Source organism: Narcine bancroftii, chromosome 5 (assembly GCF_036971445.1).
Source record: "Narcine bancroftii isolate sNarBan1 chromosome 5, sNarBan1.hap1, whole genome shotgun sequence".
In the NCBI taxonomy this organism is placed as follows: domain Eukaryota; kingdom Metazoa; phylum Chordata; class Chondrichthyes; order Torpediniformes; family Narcinidae; genus Narcine; species Narcine bancroftii.
Genome location: NC_091473.1, coordinates 16,681,150 through 16,706,473, shown reverse-complemented (window position 1 = coordinate 16,706,473; position 25,324 = coordinate 16,681,150). Strand labels below are relative to the sequence as shown.

The 25,324-nt window shown below is 40.1% G+C and overlaps 1 protein-coding gene across 3 annotated transcripts in view; it reads right to left on the bottom strand.

Annotated features, from left to right (window-relative positions):
* The window catches only part of ift122 (intraflagellar transport 122 homolog (Chlamydomonas)), a 144,807-nt gene that overhangs the window by 47,589 nt on the left and 71,894 nt on the right, over positions 1-25,324 (bottom strand). For all 3 annotated transcript variants that reach the window (XM_069936893.1, XM_069936891.1, XM_069936892.1), the window contains exons 14-21: positions 22,017-22,214; positions 20,548-20,688; positions 17,140-17,193; positions 13,740-13,901; positions 9,099-9,265; positions 2,421-2,592; positions 1,365-1,467; positions 117-257 (exon numbers count right to left, since the gene is read on the bottom strand). In XM_069936893.1, coding sequence (XP_069792994.1) covers positions 117-257; positions 1,365-1,467; positions 2,421-2,592; positions 9,099-9,265; positions 13,740-13,901; positions 17,140-17,193; positions 20,548-20,688; positions 22,017-22,214 — 1,138 coding nt within the window. The remainder of the gene's footprint in view (positions 1-116; positions 258-1,364; positions 1,468-2,420; positions 2,593-9,098; positions 9,266-13,739; positions 13,902-17,139; positions 17,194-20,547; positions 20,689-22,016; positions 22,215-25,324) is intronic.

Genomic DNA, 25,324 nt, shown 5'->3' with positions numbered 1-25,324 from the left:
ACGATCAATATTATGGACTTCTATAAAGCAACTATGGCTTATGGGTTGAGCCAAGAATTGAGTTTTTAAACGATCAGGGCATTGCACAGACAAGATCCATTGAGAACAATACTTACCTCGAGCTATATCTAGGCACTGCATTGATAACATCCAATAATAGTACGCTGCATCATTGAACCGGCTTTCCAAAACTGCATTGTGGGTCAACTGTTCCAAAACTTTAACTGCTTCATCTTGCTGACCAGCTTTGTGAAATGCTGGGAGAACAACAAAAAAATCCAAATACATATCATAGCAACATAAAGCTTCAGAAATCCCTCAGAATATAAATAGGAGCAGGATTTGGGCTTTTATCTCTTCGAACCTGCTCTGCCATTGTGGGAAAATCCAATCCACAATACATGATTATATTACTAAGATCATCTCTTACGATTCAAAAGTCTACTGATCTGAGTAAGCTCAATGCCTAAACATCCACAGTGATTGACCATGCCAATTGAAGGAAATTTTCAACATATCACCTCATATGATGAAATCATTCCAGTGAACCTCTGTAACTATTCTTCAAAGCACATCTTTTCTTGGCAAAATGGCACACAACACTCCAGAAATGATCTCAGTGAATCTGTACAATTTCAATACGAGTCCTTCCCTCATATGCTTGAAGCTCTTTCGATGAAGGCTATTAATTTATTTTCCGATTTGTTAGTTGCAATTTCCTGTTAGTGTTCCATGGATTGTAAATAAAGTGGTCTGGGGTCACTCTGAATATTGACATTCCCTGTACTGATATTTTACAAAAATATTCTGTTTTTCTCTTTTTGGAAGGAAAGCAGATACAGAATGATATAGATTGTTACCACTAGGGTCCCAACATAACTCCTGAAAATCCCTTTTTCATGCTGAAAATAGTCTTTTTACCCCTACTCCACTTTCTGCCTTTAATCCCGTTCCTCACATTTTTTTCAGGTTAATAATGAATAATTTAAATGGCTCTATTTCATACCAACCACATTTGCTTTCATCCATACAATGGCAAGAACCTTGTACCAGTTAGAAAGGGATTAATGCCAAGCTTCTTCAAGCACTGCTCTTGGGATCTCCTTCTGGAGCTTGACTCAGTCTCATCCTGACAATTAATCAAATATTCATTATTACCTGAACCTAAATGATGTGACTACTTTCTGGATCTGTGTCCAAGTAATGCACCTCCACCACTGACGCACCACAATGGTTGCAACTCAACAGCACTGAACTCAGCTGTGGACACAATGCAGCAAATGTGTATTTGTAATTTAATCAAATTTTTTTGTTATCTGATCATGGTGAAGCTTGAACCATGCACTGGCCAAACAGAATCTCACCTTTTTGGGCTTCTTCGAACTGATCATTTTCTGCCAGCCACTGTGCATAAGGTATATACACGAGGTCTTTGAATTCTGGATGTTTTGCCACCAAAGAGAAAGCCTGCATAGAACAAGTCACGGAAGAAGTATCCCTCATTAAAGTATTCTCAATGACTCAGCAGTAAATACTGGAAAGCCACAGTGTTTGTCCACTCAAAACACCCCAGCTGAGTAATGACTGCAGGATTTACTTTGCATGAATTCCTCAATTTGTTGGGGGTGTGGGGGGGGGGGAGGGAGAGAAGAAAGAGAGACAGAAAACTGACAGCTTATCTCAGCAGCTGAGTTCCTGGCTCATTGTTGAATGGCAATGTGAAGGAGTGGTCAACTTCGTTCATTAGGGAGCACATTCTGGAAAATGGTACGGACTAATTACTTTGTAATTTACTGGAAGCTCTGATATGAACCTTTGCTAGATACACCAAACAGAGTAAATCTTCCTGAACTCCATTCATAATGTGTATACTGTATATGCACAGTGCAATTTCCATCTGAAATTCCTGAATCTCAAAACACCACCCTGTGGCTTGCAATTGATATTTCAATTGCTTGACCAGTCAAAGTTGGCAGATTCAGATCCAATATCTTATGGACTCAAATAACAAAGAACTGACCCCGCTATGACATAATTTACAGGTTCTGCATCACAATGCAGATACTGCAGCTGCTGCCTCAGCTTGCATGACAGGGTTCAATCCTAACCTCCAGTGCCATCTGTGTGGAATTTGTACACTCACTGTGGCTTCCCCCAAGTGATCCAATTTCCTTCCACTCCCCAAAGATGTGCTGGTTAACAAGTTAATTGGCCACTGAAAATTGCAAAAGTTGTGTAGAACCTGAGCGACCAAATGGGAGTGTGGGAGGATCAAAATGGGTGTTCGACGGTTGGAAATGGTGAACCAAAGAGGCTGCTTCCATCCTGTATGAATATGAAATTTTTCACTACAACACAGACTGAGTAGGGAAATCTATTGCTAAGATTGTGAAATTCTTTTTGCTCGTAAACTTCCTCACCTCTTCCCAATTCCTGGTTTCCACATGCAGCATGACCTGAGCCTCCAAGTCCCCCATTTTCATATACGTTTCCACAGCATATCCAGGATGCTGTAGCTTCTTTAAAAAATAAGCACACCTCGATAGGGGTTCTCGCTCAGCCTTGTTCAGTTTTCGAGCTACATCAATTAACCTGCATATGTAGGCAAACAGATGTGTAAAACAATGCTTTGACACTAAACTCAGAGGAGTAACTTTCTGATAATTTGGGTGGCCCAGTGCTTCTGTGCTGTATTGTGAATCTTTATTTGCTCTGCGTGCCACCACATTATATTGTGGTTGGTTTTAGAGGTTATGAAACAGGAGACAATTGGCCTTTTCTTGGGTAGGATACAGCAGACTCTTCCCCCAATGAAAGGTGGACAAAGATTGCAATGATGGTAAAAATCTGCAATGTGAATTGGTTTGATGACTCAATATTTTTAAATAATGGTAAATAGAACTGGCTCAACAACAGAGTTCCATGAAACCAAGAGAAAATTAGGCAAGTTAGATTAAATGCGATTTATCCCTTTCTCTGACTTTAATAGCAAACTCAGAGAAAGCATTTCAAACCATGCACATGACAGTGCAAATGACAAATGGAGAATAAAACACAAGAACAGAATTTGGAAATATTCAAAAATGTGTTCAATAGAATTTAGAAATACATTCAACTCTAAGAAGTTAGCAAAAAATGAAACAGAATGGGGAAAAAAGATCATAGAACATGGAATACTATAGCACAGTACAGGCCCTTCGGCCCTTGATGTTGTGCAGACCCATATATACCTAAAAAAAGTACTAAACCCTACCTTGTAACCCTCAATTTTTCCTTCATCCATATGCCTATGAGTTTCTTAAATGCCCCTAATGTTTTAGCCTCCACCATCATCCCAGGCTAGGCATTCCAGGCACTCACAACTCTGTGTAATAAACTTACCCCTGATGTCTCCCCTCAACTTCTCTCCCTTAACTGTCCTCTGGTGTTTGCCACTGCTGCCCTGCGAAACAGGTGCTAGCTGTCCTCCCTATCTATGCCTCTCAATCTTGTAGACTTCTATAGTTTCCTCTCATCCATCTACGCTTCAAAGAGAAAAGTCCCAGCTCTGCTAATCTTGCCTCATAAAACTTGTTTTTCAATCCAGGCAACATCCTGGTAAATCTCCTCTGCACCCTCTCCATGGCAAATTGAAAAAAAGAATGTGGCAAGAACAAAATACAATAAAGGAAAGAATGGAGTACTGAATCAAGTTAGGGAAAAGGCCCAAAACAACTCAGAAGGTGAAGAGAAGTAACATATTATCAAAAAACACAACACTATTATATAGTGCCAGAGGCCTGGATTGAAACAAGCACTGTCTGCAAGGAGTTTGTATGTTCTCCTCACACCTGCATGGATTTCCTCCAAGTGCTCTGGTTTCCTCCCACATTTCAAAGACTTATGGGGTTAGTAGGTTAATTGGCACACGGGTCTACTTGGCGAACAAGCTTGTTAGTGTGCTGAATCTCTGAATTCAAATTCAAATTTTAAAAAATTGAATGGTAGCCTGTATAATGAAGCATCAAAAATGATCTGTTGTGGCGGCTCACCACGAGGCAGGCGAAGCGGCCCTGCTTGTAAACCACGCGGTGGGGCAGCCAGCCAAAATGGTGCCGCCGGGGGTTTTCCCTTCCTCCCCGCATGGGGCTCAGAAGCCCCCCAGCGCGGTTCTCAGCCAGATCTGGGCTGGGAGTATAAGTGCAGCCCAGCAGCCTGCAATGAACTAGTCTGCTCACTGAGCTCAACCCGTCGGGTTGTGTGTGTTATTGCAGGAGCAGTGTAGCTGCCGCTATACTGTAATGATATGGGTCACTGAGGGGTACAGATGGTAAGCTCAGATGATGACAGGGAAATGGCAGAAATATTGAAAAATTCCTTTGCGTCGGTATTTATCAGGCAGAGTGGGAATGACATCAGGAAAACAAATGAAAGTACATTTTATGAAAAATCTGGAATGTTGATGAACTAATGAAATCACAAAGTGCTTGATGAGAGGATGATGCAAGTGTACATTGGAGCAAAACAGAAAGTACTCAGCACAAGTTCCAACAGTATAACATCAGAAATGTGGTTGTTTGTTAATTTGAGACAAGATTTTTTTAAAAACCAGAAAATGTCCAGACAACACTCTGTGAAAGGATAGCGAACATCTTCTTCAAATTAGACTGCCTGCAGAAATTTGTCATATTACATGATGGCATGCAAATTTAAAACAACAGATCTACCACCCTCAGACCCAAACTCAAGGCAGTTTAGCCTCAAGAAAGGCTAGGTCATTGCTAACATTTTTCTATGCTGCTCACACAAGCTTCCATCTGGAGTGGAACTAACACACAGAATAAATGTCAGCTGACATCAGTTATGAAACTGGAGTACTCAGGTGGGCTTCATCTGTGCATTTTCAGAGGCCAAGCTTCAAGTCATCATTAATTCATTCATCGAATCATACAAGAAAAATTAACATATTTAACATACACAAATCAGAAGTCTCTACTAGTGTTATATAGAGAATTTAGGTTAAAAAGACTTAAGTTAAAATGTGATGATTAATCATAAACAGGGAAGCCAGAACGGACAGAGAGTTTACTAGCAGTCAAGGACAGAAGGATCTGCTGAATATGTTTTTTTAAACCTATCTTTTCATGGTCATAGTGAGAGACATGCAGGAGACAAAGGATTGATAAGAAGTGTGAGAAACAGAATTTAGTGAATGTAGAGTTCACAGCGTACGTAACGAACGTGATAATTAATAATGCAGTTATACTTAGAATGTTTTTGTAATACTAACCAATTAAAACAGTATTAATAAGAAGGGGAAGGGCAAATAATAAGGGTATAAAAATCAATGCACTGTATGTATCGGGGCTTAACTGGTGAGAAACCAGTTGAGTCCAACTCTGCAGACTTGTAAATCAAGCTTGTCGTGTCATCAGTTTTAAAGAGACTCATGTGTGAGAAGTTTTATTTCTGACAACTAGCATGACCCTATTCTAAAAAAAATGCTGATAGAAAAGGTCAGTATTGAGGTACAAATTGCACTCAATTGGTTTTCTTTATGGCCACACTTAATTTTTATGCCTGAAATGGCCATTCTATTCTGTTATCATGAAAGAAAATGCAATGCTGTCGTGAATGGACGGAGGAAAATAATCGAGGCTGTTTAGTCATAGTTACATAGTCGTGATGTAAGCCCTCAAGTCAATTCATTCGTGCCATCCAAGGTACCTATCTACACAAACCATATTTGTCTGCTTTTTGGCTCGTATCCCCTCTAATTATTTCAAAGGTTAACAAGAAAGTATTATAGATGACATATCAACACACTGATTTTTAGTATGTTAGCTTTCACAAATTGCTAATACACCATCAAAACAGTAATTAATGAACTAGCAGGAACCACTGTATACGACACCAACTAATAAAAATAATTTAAGAAAAAGATTACATGAGCTGTTCCTGACCAAAATCTCAATTCCTCTCGTCAGCATGGTTCCTTAGTCCTGCCAGTCTTTCCCTGCACAGAAATAGGTGGTCCCTGAACTCTCCCTTTCTCACTTCTAAAACCTCAAACCTTTCATTAATCCCTGTACTTGCTAACAGCTTCTCCCAATTAACTTTTCCAAGGATCTGTTTAATGTCATCGAAATTAATCTTACCCTACTTTAGGATTTTAATTTGAGGTCCAGATCTATCGTTATCAGCTCTGATGAAGGGTTCACCAAAATATTGACCACTCTTTTTCTCCCACTGATGTTGCTTGAACTGTGTGTTCCAGCAGATTGCATCTGCAGTCTCTTGTGTGTCCCTGACTTTTTCCATAAATATATTGAAACTAAGAGAATTGTGGTCACTTGTCCCAACGTGCTCCAAGTGACACACCAACCACTTTCTCTGGCAGCTTGCTCCATATACCCACCAACTTGTGTGTGAAAAAAGCGACCTTCAGATCCCTTTTACATTTTTTGCCTCTCACCTTAAAAATTTCTGCCCACTAGTTTTAGATTCTTCTACCTTGGGAAAAAGACTATTACTTTCAACCTTATCAAAGCTCTCAAGATTTTATAAGCCACTAATCAGCAGTGTAAGTCCCCTTCTACTCTTGCCTCCATCTCTACCATGCTGGAAGTATGTACACCGGAACACTAAGGCGCCAATCCTGTCCATCCCTCAACCACATTTCTGCAAAACTGTAAGGTCACAATCCACATGCTGTTCCCTGCTCTGATTTCATCTGCTCCATTCGTCAGTCTTCTTGCATTAAAATAAAAGCAATTTGGTCTATCAGAACTTCCTCACTTTCTGCCCTGCTTACTGGACTGGCTCACCTTTAGCTCTATATTTGAATTCATCTTTCTAATCTACTTTAGGTCCCATCCCTCTGCCATGCAAAGTAACACTTCAAGTACCCTAAGAAAATCTCCACATTGGGACATTGTTCCCCTTCCAAGATTAGAAGCAACATGTCCCTTTTGGGAAGGTCACCTCTGCCCGGGATGAGATCACATTGATGCAAGTAACTGAATACCTCCCACCTGAACCAACTCTTCATCTGCCCTGTCCTCCAACTTTTATGCTCACTATCTTGTAGCATTGGGAGTAATCCAGAGATTACAATCAGAGATATTGTTTTTTTTTTAAAAACTTTCCACCCAACTCCCTATATTCTCTCTGCAGGGCCTCAACCCTTTCTGTACGACATTGCCAAAGAAGTCCTCAAGACTCTCTGGCTATTCTCGGTCATCCTTGAGAATGTTTTGCACCTGCTTGGAGACATCCTTGACCCTGGAACCAACTCACCAACAAAGAGTTCTGTCAGTCCCTCTACATATCAGTTCTCCTTACACCTCTTCTGGACTCCACCCTCCCCTGCTGTGCATTGGAATCAATCATTGTGCTCTGCTAATGCCTTCCTCTGAAAGCCACCCACCCTCTCAGCAGTATTGAAGAGAGTCTTGCACTCCCTGATGGCCACTCAATTGTTGCCTGCACCCCACCTCTTTTAAGCACCACAGATAGTCTTCAGATGTTTTCAAAGCCTCCCTAAAAATGTGTAACATTTCCATTAATTTGTGGAAATGGTAGGGAATATTAAGGCTTAGTTATTTTAGTAGCAGTCATTGCACTAGAGTAAAAAGCTAACAATCAGCTAGACCCATCTTATAATTCAAGGTTGATGATAGGAATTGGCCTGCGAATTGGTAAGGCGAATCCCAGTACCTTTCCATCAAAATAAACCCGTTGACGATCCATTTTTAAATTTGAAAAATTATGAAAATTAAAAATCAGGGTAAGTACTCATTGCAGAGTTTGGCGGCACGGTTGGTGCAGAGGTTAGCGGAATGCCTTTACCGTGCTCGCAATGGGGTCTAGAGTTCGAATCCCGCTCTGTCTGTAGAATTTGTACGATCTCCCCATATCTGTGTGGCTTTTCCTCAGGGGCTCAGGTTTCATCCCACCATTCAAAAATGCATCAGGGGTGTAGGTTAATTGGGTGTAAATTTGGCGGCACGGACTTGTGGGCCGAAATGCCCTGTTACCGTACTGTATGTCAGATTTCAGATTTATTGTCAGAGTACAAACATGACAACACATGACAAGCCCTGAGATTCCTTTTTCCTGTGGGTGTGGCAGAATGATCACTAATTGGTAGTGCAAAAAATAAACTGTACACAGCGTAAAACATGCAAACAAAGAACTGTGAACAGATAATGAAGGTAAACAAACTGACTGTGCAATACAGAGAGAACAAAAAGAAAATCAATAAAGTGCACAAGGAAGCCTTTAAATGACTTTCTGATTGAGTTTGTCATTGAGGAGTCTGGTGGTGGAGGGGTAGCAGCTGTTCCTGAACTTGGTGGTGTGAGTCTTATGGTACCTATATCTCTTTCCTGATGGCAGCAATGAGAACAGAGCATAAGCTGGGTGGTGAAAGACTTTGATGATTGCTACTACTTTCTGATGGCAGTGTTCCCTGTCGTGGGGAGGATTTTATCTGTAATGTCCTGGGCTACGTCCACCAACTTTTGGAGGGCTTCACGCTCAGGGGTATTGGTGATCCCATACCAGACTGTGATGCAGCTGTCAGCACACTTTACACTACACATCTGTAGAAATTTGCCAAGGTTTCTAATGTTACACCAAACCTTTGCAAACTCCTGAGGAAGTAGACGCACTGACGTGCTTTCTTCATGATACCATTGGTATGTTGGGTTGAGGAAAGATTCTCTGAGATAGTGACTCCCAAGAACTTAAATTTGCTTACCCTCTCCACCTCTGATCCCCCAATGATCATTGGATAGTATACCTTTGGCTTTCCTTTCCTGAAATCAGCAATCAGCTCATTAGTTTTGGTGACATTGAGTGCAAGGTTGTTGTGGTGCACCATTTAGCCAAGTTTTCAATTTCCATCCTGTATGCTGACTCATTCCCTTCCTTTCTGTCTAAATTTATTAAAAAATGAAACATAATGCCTGTAAAATGGCAAGAACTATGAACATTTTGATGGAATTTTGTTGGTAAATGCACGACTAAATCATGAAAGAGTGTCAAGAAAAAAAGAGTTTGTATTCATTTTTTCAGGCACATAAATGGCAATTCTTTCCATATCACAGACTTACATATCAACCCAGCCATGGTCCCCAATGATTTCGATTGCTTTGAGATGTTCTCCAGCCGAGAGGTACATCTCCGCTGCTGCTTTTGGTTCATTGATATTTCTGGCCCAGTCTGCTTGTTTAGTAATCAGCATTTTGGTATCCTTGGGATCGCCTGAGCCAAGGAAATCCTGAGGATGTCAGAATAAAATGCCTAATTATTACATCCTCTAGTTTTCATCCACAATATTGCAAGATAAACTTTGATTTATATTCGGCATATTGTTAACTAGTGCAGTAAGTTTTGTTTTCATCATAACTTTAATTAGGCTTTCTTGAACAAATTTCTTACCACATACCTTTGTTTTCTTTTGAATATTTGTTGTAATGAGGTTATTTCCTAGCAAGACAAAAGTTATTATTTTTATGCATTTTTCAGGATGTGGGTGTCACTCACAAAGCCACCACTCACTTCCGTTCCCTACTCGCTTTGATAACATGTTGTCCTTGAACTGCCACAGTCCCTCTTAAGGCAATAATATTGGGCAGTAAGTTCAAGGACTTCGATGCTGGAGAATGAAGGGAAGTCAATATTGTTTCCATTCAGATTATGTGCCATTTGGAAAAGACTCCAAAAATGGTGTTCTTGCGCAGATATCCTTTTGCTTGTATTCAGGCTTGAGTGGCATGCTAGTTACTGTTGTTGCTGCACTGATCCATTGAAGTGGGCTTGATCCTGACCTTGGGTTTAATGACTTTGGGTTTAATGACCTTGGATTGCACATGCTTCCTAAGACAGCATGGTTTCCCTCTGCTATTCCAGTTGCCTTCCATATCTCAAAGACATACTGGCTTCGTGAGTAGTTGTAGGGGGGTGGCAGGAGAGTGGAAGGAATTGATGGGAATGCAGGAGAGAGAAAAGGTTACAAATTAGTGAGGCAATGGGACATATTGGAATGATACGAGAGGAGCAAACTCACTGGACTGAATGGTCTGCCTCAACGTTGTGAGACAAATGAGGGGGCGTGTTTTTCCACTCAGTAGGTGATGTTTATCTGGTATGAGCAGTCAGAGGAGGTGGTGGATGCAGCTACAATTATAAAATGTAAGAAGCACTTGGACTGGTACATAGAACGTGCCTGGTACAGGCAAATGGATTAGTGCAGATAGGCATTACAATTGGCATACAATGAGGCTGCAAAGGACAATTTCAATGATTCTAATATCACAGGTTTGGGAAGTGTTGTCAGAGTGCATTTTGTTGATGGTACACACTTCATGTTGTTGGTGGTAGGAATGAACATTTAGAATGGTCATTGGAACTTTACTGCCCATCTCGCTACTTTGTCCTGGGAGATGCCATGCTTCTGAGTATTGCTGGAGGTGCAATCATCCAAGCAGGCACAGGCAGAACACCACTTGCAAGTTGTGGTGATGGGTCAAGTTGAGATTCTTGTCAATGTTGGGATTTGGTAATATTATTGACTGTTGAGGATTGGCAATATACCTGAACATTTTCATGTTCTTACTGCATGAAATGTTTCATAAGATGAATAGATACAAGGAATTGATCAAATAATATCCCCTCTATTGACTATACAATAATGGAAGGCCATTATTGAAGCAGGTGAGGCTGGTGAGCCCTGATGAACTCCAGTAATTATGCCCTGGGCTGAAATAATTAACCACCAACTACCACAATCATCTTTGTTTTTGTGAATTACTTCCACTCTACCCTCAATTTTACTGGACACTATCAAATGCTGCCTTGTTGTCAAGGACAATATCTGCTACCTCACCATGGAATTCAACTCTTTGGTCCACATCTAACCAAGACTAGGAGGAGATCTGGAACCAAATGATCCTGCAGTATATCAAAACAGCTGAGGGGTTTTTGTTTTTTAAATTTTTTTTTAGATTAACTTGTTAAATATGGATTTAATATGGTTGTCATTGATCAGATCATTAGACAGAACATACCTTTTGTTTAGATAAGAGATAGTCTAACATAGTTTTACTTATTTTATATCCATATGCATGTGATATGACCTGTTATTTGTTTTATTAAAAGACATTTTATGTAAGATTTATATGTTAAACTCTAAAAATATTTGAAAAAGGAAAAGAGCTGATGGTTTGCTTCTGTAATGATAGGCATTTGAGGAGAAAGCCAGGGTGAGGTGTGATGGCAGTTAGTGCTACACCTTTATAGTGCCATCAATTGGGATTGGGGTATGAATCCCACACTGTCTGTAAGGAGTTTGTATGTTCACCCCCCATGTCTGCATGGGTTTTCCCCAGGGGCTCCGGTTTCCTCCCACCATTTGAAACGTACCGGGGTGTAGCTTAATTGGGTGTATTTGGGCAGCACAGACTCATGGGACAAATGGCCTGTTACTGCGCTGTAGGTCTACATTTAAATAATGTCCATGCTCTGGATGAATGCTGCCTCAATAACAAGGAGGATGCTCAATACTACCCTAGAGCACCTTTCAACACTTTAGGCTTCTCTTTAGCACCACACTTCAGGCCTTGACATCAATGAAGATGGCAATGCAGCCTTCATCTTACATTATTTTAATGACCACTGGCACTCATGGCCGGATGCGGAAGCACTGCAGACCTTGGATTGTCAACCTCTGTCTCTTACATAGTTCTGTGCTACAGTTTATATGCACCTGAGATTACTCCCACTTTATGCTTCTGGACTCCTCAGTGAACCAGGGTTGATTTGTGACTATTCCCCTCAGGATGTTGCTTTACTAGTCTATAGGTTAACTCTCCCAACTCACACATTTTTCCCCTTAGGCTGACAAGGATAGCTTTGGAAGTGGATGAATGCAGCTTTGTTGTGTTTAAATTCAGTGTCTTGAACAATCTTGTGCTGCTCATTGATTTTATCCTCCTCCTGGTGTGAGCAACAGTTAAGGGCTATCAAGTTTCCTTCACTGTAGATAGGAGTAAGTTATTTTTTTTTACAACAGTCCACAAGAATTCATCAACAATTTTTAAACTACCTATAAGAAGAATCCCAAGCTATTCTTTAAGTTTATAGGGAAAAGAAGGTGGCAAAGGAAAGAGTGACTCCCATGCACGAAGTCAGGATGAATATTTCTCTATTTACAAAGTAAAATGATAATGGATAGTCTTGAACATGTTGGTATTAAACATACATGTGATGTCTTGAAATTCATTAGTGTGAATAAATCCCTTGGAAGAGAACTAGTCCAGAAATCTATGGGAAACAGGGGAGAAGATTGCTGGGGTTGTGATAGAGATTTTTGCCTCTCCCTTACCACAGATATATCATTGATTTTTCGAGGAGATGACTAAGAAGATTGAGGAAAGCAAGGAATTAGTGTTGTTTATATGAACTTTGGAAAGGCATTTGAAAAAGTCCTGCATTGTAGTTTGGTCCAGAAGGTTAAGGTGTATGGGATCCAAAGCAAACAGGTGAGTTGGATCCAAAATTGGATTGGTGATAGGAGACAGGATCGTGGAAAGGGATTTTGTTTTTATTGGAAGTCTGTGACAGGAACATGTGCTGGGATCTTTGTTGCTTGTCATATGTTTTGATAACTTGAATGTAAATGTAGGAGGTATTTATTATTAGTAAGTTTGAAGATGTCACAAAAATTAGTGGAATTGTAAATAGCAAAAAGCTGATATAGATCAGATGGAAAGACAGGGAGAGCATTTGAAACTGGAAGTTAGCCCTGTCAAGTATGTGATGATGCACTTTGGGTTATATACAGTCAATGGTAGGGCACCAAGAATGTTGATGAACAGAGAAACCAAGGGGTTCAGGTCCACATTTCTTTGAAAACAGAAATGCAGGTCAATAAGGTGGTTAAGGTGGCCAATTGCATGCTTGCCCTCATAGGTTGGAGCATAGAATAAAAGACTTGGAGTGTTATGTTGTAATTTTACAAATCACTGGTTAGGCTACACTCAGAAAATATTGTGTGTAGATATGGTTGCAACACTAAAGAATGCAATAGTGTTGGAAAGTGTATAAATTTATTAAAATTTCCTGGATTGGAGAACTTTAGTTATAGGAAGAGATTGGATAGGCTGGATTTGTCTTCCCTGGAGTGAAGAGGAATAATCTGATAGAAGCATAAATCGGGTGGGTGATTCAGTGATAACACCCTCTCATATAATAAGAGGTCCTGTTTTCCTGCTCCTCCTCTCCGATGAGATTAGGTCTCTGCACAGCAACACAACGGCCATTAAAAAAAACTCACAGGAACAGACATTCCAGCCTCACCCTGCATCATTGCTTTGTACTCTACTATCTATAACTTGAAACTTTCATTACAATAGTCCTTGGCTGAGCACTTTCAACCTCCCCAACTTCCAGTCAGTCACGCTAGCAAACACACAAAATACATCTCCCCACTAGTTTTTCACTGGACAATAGGCTGGTTATTGCTGCAGTCACCTACAAAGGAGCAGCAGTGTTGGTGACATAAAGAGCACTTAAGATCTATGAAAGATTCAACTAAGAAAACAAAAAGCATCAAAGGTGATAGGGCTAATTGCAAAGTGTAAGTTTTGGGGGGGGAAAAAGCTGCTGAGTTCATTTATATATGCTCGTTCATATTAAAAATGACTAAATAAACAGGAAAATAAACTTTGGATATATCATTCACAACACAATACCTTAGCATAGTCAAACATCCGAAGATCTGTGTACATGTTTAGGGCTCGACCATTATTTCCTGTCTTCTTGTATAACTTGGCAGCCTCATGAAATTTGGCCTGGTAGGCATGCACATCTGCTAAAAACAGCTCTTTATCATTCTCACCATGTTTTTTACGTTCCTGAAAAACAATTGCATGTCATAAATTCAAACACTAATGCAGATTACACCGTATGTTTGACTGCCAGTTAATGACATTGTAAGAGAACAGGACAAAACATGTTTTCTGTCTGAATTCAGCCTTAATGCCAGTTCAGCTTGTGAACTACTCCCACACACTTCACATTCTGAAAAGTGCTGCTCAGTCATTAATATCTTCAACATAGGGTAGCATGGCTTCAACATAAAACTGGAAGTAATGGCACCTTATGCCTTCACCCAAATTCAATTAACATAAACTAGGAAAAGACTTGACAAAGTTAAGCTGGTCTGCAGCTTTATTTCATAGTTGATGAATGTAACACAGTGACACTTCAAATAAGACCCAGACCAATCAGGATTCTTGTGGACAATCATAAAAAATATTAAATCACTCAATGCCTGTATGTTATGGATTTTGACTTTTCTCAAGAATTCTACTTTCTCAGTGGTTCTCACTGACTTAATGGTCTATTTAAAAGAAAACAACCTGACTGACTTTCCAAAATAAGGTGTTTTCTTTGAAAAAATTCTATCCCCAAGAAGTAGAACCTGGAGAAGTCAATGTTAATGCTCTCTCATTGAAGAGTGCCCAGAAGGAATACAAGGTGTTTTCCTTCAAATTAACAAAATATATCGATAAGAATAGTGATGCCATTAATCTCACTATTCTTATCAAAATATTTTGTTAACATGTTAATTACATAGGATTGTGCACCAACAATTTCAAAAGCAACCCTCCACCATCACTCTCTGCCTCCTATTACCAATGAGATTTATGACCAACAATCCATCTTTGATAAATCTTTGCCTTTCCAAATGTAGCATAATCCTGCCCATAACAACCACAAATTCGAAGGAAAACACCTTCTGGACATTCTTCAATGAGAGAGCATCAACATCGACTTCTCCAGGTTCAGTTAAACCCCTCCACCAAAACTCTCTCTTTCCCAATCTTCTGTCTCATTCAGCTCAACACCCCTTCTCTTACCCATCTTATTAGAGAGCTTCCCTCTCCCCGTTACTTCAGAATTTTTCTCTTCTACCCTCCCCATAATCTCCACCTATGACCTTTTACCTGTTAGCCTGCGGTCCTCCCATTTCCCTTCCTCCTTCCTTTTTCCCTTCTTCCCTCCTTTACCCCTTCCTGAACCTTTTATTCAGACGCCTGTCTATTTTATTGTTCATACCTTGACGAAAGGCGAAGACTTGGAAAGTTGGTTACCCTTTACTTTCTCTGAATGCTGCATGACCTCCATCACCTTTGTGTACTGCACTACAACCCCAATGTCAGCAGACTTTCCTGTTTAACATTTAATCCTGTCCTGCATAATTTTTTCCAATCAACTCCCTACCACTGATATTGTATGCACAATGACCTGGCCTATTGCTGTCAGCCTTCTCAGCAGACTTTCCTGCTTAACGTTTAATCCTGTCCTGCATAGTTTTTTCCAATAAACTCCCTACCACTGATATTGTACGCACAATGACCTGGCCTATTGCTGTCGGCCTTCTTCAATAAAGGCACTATCTTTGCTATCTTCCAGTCATTTTCACTTCTTCTGTGGCTAGTGATGATTTCAGTATCTCCGTCAGGACCCAGCTATGTCCCCCTTGCCTCCTCTTGTAGTCTAGGCTGCATCCCATCAAGCCGTGGGAATTTATCCACCTTTAAGCCTGATCTGACATCTAATATCACCTCTCTAATGATAAGATGTTCTTTAATTTCAGCATTCCCACCTGCCCCCTCCTGAACTCTCCAACTAGTGTCCCTCTAAGTGAATACAGATGAGAAATATTAATTTAACATATCACCTATGACTTCTGGCTCCATGCTCACATTACCATTTTCGATTCTTTCTCTAGTTTCTCTTTTGTCCTTAATATATTTTATGCCCCCTTTTTGCTCTTGTACTAAAGAACATTAAGCATGGCAGAACAGACACTCTTAAAGAGTACAGCACAATAAAAACATATGCCTCATCAATATCCATTAATATCTGGTGTCAGCATCAAAATCTCTTTGCTGGGCATCAAACATGTTAGCCAAGAAAATTCTCCGGTAAAAAATTCATGAACTTCTCTTCGGTTTTCATACACCTTTTAAAACAGGTTTAGCGAAACGCTTTCAAAATTGGTGGCAGAAAATAACATCAACAAAAACTTTGTTTACTTTCAATAAAAAATATTCTCATTTTGATTTTTCCAGGATTTGTGCATCTGCACTATAACATTTCAGTCAACTAAAACTGCAATCCCTCTTTTTACTTTTCTGTCCCGTTCTTCAGAAGAACTTACCAAGGAATATTCACCATTCTTTTTTTTTTAAAGTTTCCTCCTGTATGGCTCAATGTACCTGAACTCACCAAATATTATCAACAAATATGCATTCTATCTTAACAGATGAACTTCCACTTTTCATGATCTGCCCACGCCTGTATTGTTTCGAATTCTCACCTCATCCCACCTGTCGAGGGTGCCCTGCATCTAGTTTTATGTTTTAGTCCCCATCTACCAGCTTTACACTATTTTCCACAGGATATTTTAAAGAGCTCTGCTATCTTGAACAGTAATCTCTTGCCAAGAACTGAAGACAAGAAGTTCTGTGAGACCTGCTTTCTTCTAGTATTTCTGAGTTTTTGCTATAATCACAGCACCTGCAGACTTTTGTCTTTCACCCCAAGAACTGATACCTACTCACCAGGAGCCTGACATCTTCCCTCCTGCATAATTCTAGCTATGCACTAAATTCTTGCATCACCCAAGATCCACGAGCATGACAGAATATTTAGAAATTGCAAAACATAACAAAGACTAAAAACATACCTTATTGGTCTACAGGTGTAGGGTTCACCATGAAATATTCAAAGTGAATTGTAGTCATCTGACTAAAGTAGCTTAAACTTAACAGAACCCCTTGGGCACTTTTGACAAAGGTGACTTTGTACTGCATTTCTATTCTATCTAAAACTTAATGGAAAAGGTCGGGGAAGGGGGAGGGGGAGATGACAACAATCTCCTTGGATTGCTCCACTCTATTCCTGATTGGAATAGACCATTACTTTGGTTATGGCTCAGTCTTAAAATTGGTGCTACAATTACAGCCTCAGTTTCAATCTGGGATAACAGTGTGGCAACCACATTTTGATTATCAATAGGCAAACTACAATATATCTCAACAAAAGTGAGACAATAAATCATTTAAAAGATGATATCCTTACTTCAATGTTGTTAATTAGTTCTAGATAGCGGAGATCTCGTACTCGAACAAATGCCTGAAATTAAATTAAAACACTGAATTATTTGGTGCACACATTTTCACTTCACTTATTTACAAAATCCTTACTACTGCATCATTGCAATATTGAGCAATGGTTGCAGTGTCAAAAGTACTCAGTCAAAGTGCTCTTCTCTGATCTTGAGCTTCCAATTGCCTGCTACTGTAATTCTCCATTTAACTCCCATTCTTAGTGGATGTGGCCTGATCTGCTGAGTATATCCAGCCTTTTCTTATTTTATCTTAGATTTCTTTAATTGGCCATGACAAGAAAGAGAAGAATCCCATCATTCAGTCCCTTGTTCTTGCTGGAATTAATTAAAGTCATCTTATACTTTAGTGCCTCTTTCCTCCACTGATTTCCTATCTCCTGTTCCATTAATATCCTTAAACATATTTATCTTAGTCTTGCTGGATGTGTCCCAACTGCTAGTGTTACAAATAGACACATGATTTCCCTGCTTCTCACTCTCCCCCCCCCCCCCAAATTCTTTCCTCTTGTTAACAATTCTGGTTTCATAGTAGCACGGTTAGTGCAGTGGTTAGCACAAGCCATTAGAGTGCCAGCAACCCGGGTACATATTCAGCACTGCCTGCAAGGGTATGTTCTCCCTGTGTTTGTGTGAGTTTCCTTCAGGTGCTCAGCTTCCCTCCCACCCTGCAAAAAGGTACTGTGTTGTAGATTAGTTGGTGCACTTGGGGGCACGGACTCGGGTCAGAAGAGCCTGTTACCATGTTACAAATCTAAATTTAAAAGAAAATACCCCCATCTGCACTGTCGTAAAGCTTAAAACTTCTTCCTCTTCATTTCCATGTTATTTTCTCATACATCTTCCCTGTGCTGAGTTCTCATTGAATGATTACCCAAGAACGGCGTTGCAAATTAAATAACTGTGGGCCTGTTGTACATCCACAGCAATATGATGATCTCTGGATAATCTGATTCAAAAAATTTTTTTAACATAAAACCACTTAATAAACATCTCACAATATTTCAAACTTTATCCAAATACGTGTGGCATTCTATATATTAAAAGGAAAGCAAAAAATAAAGAAATCCCCCACCACCTGCAAACTAAAATGAGAAAAAGAAAAGGGACAAGAAAACCACAACAGGAGCACTTCACTTTCTGAAACTTTACAGACATGCACACACACACACACACACACACACACACACACACACACACACACACACACACACACACTTATATATAAAGACTGATAAAAGGGAATGCTCGAGATCCATTTAAATTTTGATACCAACAGTTTGTAAATATGGGCTCCATATTTCACAAATATGATATTTATCTCTTAAGTAAGTAATTTTTTCAAGTGGAATACAACTCCAAACTTCTGCATACTATCTATCCATTCCCAAATCAATACCTGACTTTCAAGTTATAGCAATACATTTTCTAGATATTGCCAAAACAATTTGAATGAATTTTACTTGATACATATTCAATTTTAATTTAGATTTAATTCCTCTAACATCTCCAAATAAAATTAACTTTGGATCCTATGGGAATTTATCTCCAGTTATTGATTCTAATAAATTTCCCAAATCAAGCCAAAAAAGTTTAATTGTGGAACACTGCCAAGTCAAATGCAAAAAAGTACCAACTTCTTGTCCACTAGATAATCTGATTAAGTAAAGCACAACATCACCTGCATTCCCTTTGTTCTCTTCAGGTGTTAGTCAGATTCCTTATTTTCCTATTTCTGTTGAAGGGACATCAACCTGAAATGTTAATTCTTTCTATCTCTGCCAATGCTGCCTGATTTGTTTGGCATCTCCAAAATGTTCTATTTATTATTTAGAACAGTGGTTTTCAAAGTTTTTCTTACCACTCACATACCCCATTAAGTAATCCCTATGCCATAGGTTATTTGTGATTAGTCAGGGATTACTTAACGTGGTACATGAGTGGAAATTAAAAACTTTGAAAACCACTGTTTTAATCATACCTAACTGTCTCATCATGTGCATGGTTTCATAACTCCAAATGAAATGGGCCAATAACAATTTTTCTCCAGAAAAATATTTCATTAACAATTGGGTCTGGAGCAGTGGTTCTCAAACTTTTTTTCCCCCCATTCACATACCACTTTAAGTAATCCCTGACTAATCACAGAGCACCTATGGCATAGGGATTACGTATGTGAGAGGAAAGACAAAGTTTGAAAACCACTGAGTTATAGGTTAGAATTAAAAATCAAAAATACTGCAAATGATGAAAATCTAATGTAAAAAAAAATGCTGGAAATAACTGATCAGGCCATATCCACTTGAACTGGGAGAGAAATGGAGAATTAAAATAGCAGGCAACTAGAAATTAGGGTCTAAGGAATTTGGATAAGTTTTTTTAAATAAAAAGAGGACATCAAGTAGATTGGTGATGGCAGGGCAGAAGACTGTCTACAAGTTTACCTTTAACAAGTTTCCACATGGTAGGTTGGTCCTGAACATTAGATCGTTCGAAATCCTAGTTGTAGGAATCAGAGGGTGGTAGCTGAGGGCTCTTATTCTAATTCTAGGTCTATGACCAATGGTGTGTTACAGGGATCTGAGTTGAGTACACGGGTTTTGTCATCATATTAACAATTTGGATGAGAATATCAGTGGTAATCTTGCAGATGGCACTAAAATTGGTGCTATAGTGAAGGCTATTCAAGATTTTAACAAGATCATTATCAACTGAGTAAGTGGACTGAGCAATGGAAGATGGAGCTTAATTTAATTTATTTTTAAATTTTGACATGCAACATGGTAACAGGCCCTTCCAGCCATGAGTTCGTGCTGCCCATATTGGAAGCCAACGGGTCCATATTTTACTGGTTATTTTGCTGGTGATGGTTGTCATTATATATAAAATAACTCTAAGAACAGAGACAATTGACAGTGTGCCTCATTCTAAAGTTATATTTTTAGACATACAGTAAGTAACAAGCCATTTTGGCCCACGTCCATGGTGTCCAATTTACACCCAATTAACCTACACCTTGGTACATTTCAAATGGTGGGAGGAAACTGAAGCCCCCGGAGAAAACTCACACAGACACCGGGAGAATGTACAAACTTCTCATAGGCAGTGCAGAATTTGAACCCCAGTCCTGATCGCTGGCACTGTAAAGGTGTTGCGCTAATCGCTACACCAACCATGGCGCCCATTCAAATAGCTCCACTATTTTTATGCATAGATCCCTAAAGATCAGAAACAGGCCCCTCTAGTCTGTGCCGAACTATTATTGTTCCACTGATCTGCACCTGGTTTATATCCCCCCCATCTCTTCCCCCATCCATGTACTGGTACAATTATTTTTTAAAAAGCTCAATTGTCGCAAGTACCTTTTTAGCAGTTTCAAAGTCCATTCCTTCCAAGGCCTCCATTGCTAGGTCTCTCCAGTCATTCTCTGTTACTCCCAAGCAAGCAATCTGATAGGCTTCCTTGTACATCTTCTTTTCCAAGTACTGATACATAGGGGCAGACTTGTTTAAAAATAAAGAGCTCGTTATTAATTACTGTGCAACTCTGATTATCCGAAATGGTTGGGACTGGGCCTATTTTGGATAAACATTTTAATTTTTTCGAAGAACTGGTAATTTTTTTTAAAAAACAGCCCAGGAGCAACAGCAAATCACTTGTAACAGTGTTTTAAAAACGACAAATAACAAGGTAAGGCTTTTTAAGCATTAAAATAATGTTTAATTCTCACCAAAAAAAACCACCTCCACCGATCACCGACACCCCCACTGAGGCCCCACTTGAGTCGGACCCCAAGGGTCCCTTTCCTGCCCGGGAGCCCGAAGTCTGCTGCTGCTGGCGTCGGGAGCCCGAGATCCCCCTTCAGTTTGGATCCAAGAAAATTTTGGATAAATAACGATTTCTGATTTGTCCCGATATCCTCATTTATCCAAAATTTAAAGAAAATATTTATAACTGAGGATTTCAGAGAATCTGATTTCAGATAATTGGAGTTGTATTATATCCACTGAACAGTGCAATTTGTATTTTTTTTTAATATCAATTTAGCAAGAGGGTGTATGGTAGAACTTAGAAATAAGAAAGGCGATGACTTTGTTAAAATAATACCAAAGGCCTCCTAGTAAATTACCCAGCTGGCGGCCTTTTAAGGAAATCCTAGATAGCAATTCAAGGTCAACAAGAAAGAATGGAGCAAATTTATATGTTTGAAGGCTCTTTGCCCAGAGGACAACTCATCCAGACCAATTTCCATTACACCCACCCCCTCTCCCCCACTAAATCTCTCCTTCACTATTCCCAGTTCTTGACCCTTTCCCTCTCCTATCAGAGCCCCACCTCTTCTCATCAAATTTCTTTTCTACCCTCCTTTGTATCCACCTCTGATCTGTTACCTGTAAGCCTGTGCTCCTTCCCCTACCCCTTCTTACCTCCTTTACACTCCCCTCCCCCATCTTTTTGATCATAAACCTGCCTATTTTTACTTATAACTGATTAAGGGCCCAGGCCCAAAACATTGGTTACCCTTTACCGCCTATGGAGGCTTTGTATCCTGCTAAGTTTCTCCACCAAGTTTATATATTGAACTTATCTAAATCCTCGGAGTTGTACCATCTCCACCTTCACGTGCTTTCTGTGATGATCACTCAATATTCATTTGGAAATAAGGCCCCTGGTGATTATATTTTTCCCTTAATATAGACAATTAAACCAAATTGCTTTCTGATATCAGCAAACAGAGTTTATTTTGGTCATTATCATACTCAAGGTGCTTTACAACTTTACATCATGCCTTGTGCTTGACAATAAATCAGCCAAAAATAAGCAGGCATACCTGTGGGACCTCAACAGCAGACATGGCATATACATGGAGGCAGAAAATCTTGGAGCCATTATAGCCAACCACAAAACCCTGGAGCTTCTGCTGGTGCACTGGAAAATTACTGGCTTTAATGTTGAGAAAACCACCACCAGCAAAACAAAGCATGTTCTCACATTGGGTATTCCAGGCCACACTGTTAGCATTCGGCTCCTAAACAGCATATTGGAAAGAGTAACATTTAAGTGATTATGCTTGGTTTAATATCAATGTACAACATTTAATACCCTGGGCACAGAAGAACTGAATCTGGAGTACTTCACAAGCTGATCAATAATTATAAACGGGAAAGTGTCCAACAATGATAAACTCAGTGAATAAACTTCAATAACAAGCATGATGGAGAGCCAGTGGATGTTATTTACTTGGATTTTCAAAAGGCCTTTGACACGGTGTCGCACAGAAAGCTGGTAAAGAAGATAGGAGTTTATGCTAATACTGGAAAGGCACCAACATGAATTGAAGATTGGCTGACTGGCAGGAGTGGGAACAAAGGGAGCCTTTTCTGGCTGTCAGCTGGAGTTTAGTGGTGTTCTTCAAGGATGGGTTCTTGGACCCACTACTTTTCATATTGTAGGTAATTGACCAGAATTTATTATCATGAATGTGTTGTTTTATAGCACAAACATTTATATAAACCACCCTACAAAATAAATAAAAGTAGTGAAAGGAAGTGTCTGGTTCATTGTTCATTCAGGAATCTGATGGCAGAGGGGAAGAAGCTGTCCTTGTGCCTCTGAGGATTTGTCTTCAGGCTCTGAACCTTTTTCCTGATGGAAGCAGGGTGAAGAGAGCATGGTCTAGGTGGTGGGGTCCTTAAGGATAGAAGCTGCTTTCTTAAGACACTTAAGACACTGCCTCTCGTAGATGACCTCAATGGAGCAAAAACTGGTGCCTGTGATGTCGCAGGCTGAGTTAACCACTCTCTGGAGTTTTTTTTTGGCCATAGTATTGGCACCTCCAGGCCAGACAGTGATGCAACCAGCCAGAATGCTTTCTATTGTACACCTGTAGAAGTTCTCAAGAGTCTTCGATGATGCATTGAATCTCCTCAAACTCATCACAAAGTATAGCTGCTGGCGAGCCTTCTTCATGATTGCATCGACATGAAATCCCCAAGACAGATCATCAAAGATGTTGACACCCAAGAATTTGAAGTTCTTGACGCTCTCCGCTGCTGACCCCTCGATGAGGACTGGTTCGTGCTCTCCTGACTTCCTCCTGAAGCCCACAATCATCTCCTTGGTTTTGCTAATGTTGAGTGCAAGGTTGTTGGTATGACACCACTCAACTAACTGATCTATTTCCCTCCTCTTCGCTTCCTGATTGCTGTCTGTGATTCTGCCGATAACCATTGGAAAATTTGTAGATAGCATTGGAGTTTTGCCTAGCCACACAGTCATAGGTGTAGAGTGAGTAGAGCAGTGGGCTAAGCACACAATCTTGAGGTTCACCTGTGTTGACTGTCAGTGAGAGAGATGTTGTTTCCAATTTGTACTGACTTTGGTCTTCTGATGAGAAAGTCAAGGAACAAATTGCAGAGGGGGATTCATAGGCCCAGGTTTTGGAGCTTGTTGACAAGTACTGAGGGAATAATGGTGTTGAAGGCCGAACTATAGTTGATGAAGAGCAGCCAGATGTATAAGTTGCTGTTGTCTAGGTGATCAAGAGGCAAGTGGAGAGCCTTTGATTTTGCGCCTGCTGTGAAGCGATTGTGACGGGAGGTGAATTGCACTGGGTCCAGTCGTTTCCTTCAGTGCGTGTTAATTCAAGTGATTTAATGATGGAATTGACAGCTTGTAGCCAGATCTACAGATAATATAACGATAGGAAGAGGGTTAGGTAGTGTTGAGGAAGCAGGGAGTCCCTAAACAGACTTGGATAGGTTGGGAGAATAGGCAAAGAAGTGGCAGATGGAATACAGTGAAAGGAACTGTATGGTCATGTACTTTGGTGAAAATAAGAAATCTATTTTCTAAAAGAGGAGAGACTTCAAAAAGAGGTCCAAAGGGAGTTAGGATTGTGACTGCAGTATTCTCAAAAGGTTAATTTCCAGATTAAGTCTGTAGTGGGAAGGCAAATGTAATGTTGGAATTTTTAAAAATCTGAAGATGCTGGGGTGAAGTGCAATAATCTCAGAAGGTCACACATGGTTGGTATTCATTCAGAGAGGACTAGAATATAAAAGCAAGGATGCAATGTTGAGGCATTCTAGGGCACTGGTCAGACCACATTTGGAGTATAGTGAAAAGTTTTGGGCCTCATATTTAAGAAAGGATGTCCAAAGGAGGTTTACGAGATTTAAGGTGGAAGTTGATAGGTTGTTAAAGGTTATGGAAAGGTGGCAGGAGAATGGGGTTCAGAGGGGAAATACATCAGCCATGATTCAAAAGGCAGAGCAGATGATTGGCAGAATAGCCTACATCTTCTGGTCTTAAAGATTGCTCTGTCCATGACTGCAGGAAATTCCAGAGGGTTGGGCAGACAAAATATCCCCCTCCCCTCCATCAATTGCAACTATACTTCCTGCTGCCTGAGAAAAGCAGTGAAAATATTAAACAACTGATTACACCCTGGCCATACTCTTTTTACACCCTTCCTCCTGTCAGGAAGAAAATTCGCGTGTGTGGGATCACTAGATTCAAGGAGTTTCTTTCCTGTTATTGTCAGATTCCTGAATGAACCTCACAACCTCAAGGAGTTTTTTAGCACTCCTCCACAGGGTCCAACTGCCTGGCCATCCCACCCGACAATCCCACACAGCTTTAAAGTGTCTGTAGTACAGGGTCTTTTTGATATTGAATATCCACAGAGTTTGGCACTCAAGATGGTGATACCCACGTTTGGTACCCACATTCTGTTAGGGAAGCAGTGGATCAGTGCACAGCACTGTGGTGGGAGAACACTCTTCTACTGAGAAGAACAAGCCTGGGAGAGGAGCCCACAGGGTAAGAAATTACAGCAGTAGACCAGGCTTCAGCTGGCTGCTGGCAGCCTGTTTTTGGGAACCTCGAATCAGGATTAGGATGAGTGAGGGTGCTAATGACAAACAGGGCTCCCAAATCATTACCTTGACAAAGGACTCAGGACCAAAATGTTACATCTTTGCCTCCTCTGGACACTGCAAGACCTGCTGAGTTTCTCCAGCATTTTTGTGTATTTACTACAATTACCACATCTACAGACTTGCGTGTTTCACTCAAAGATTTTTTGTGTCATTTGCTAACCTAACAATAAATAGAACCATGAATTCTGATGGTGCA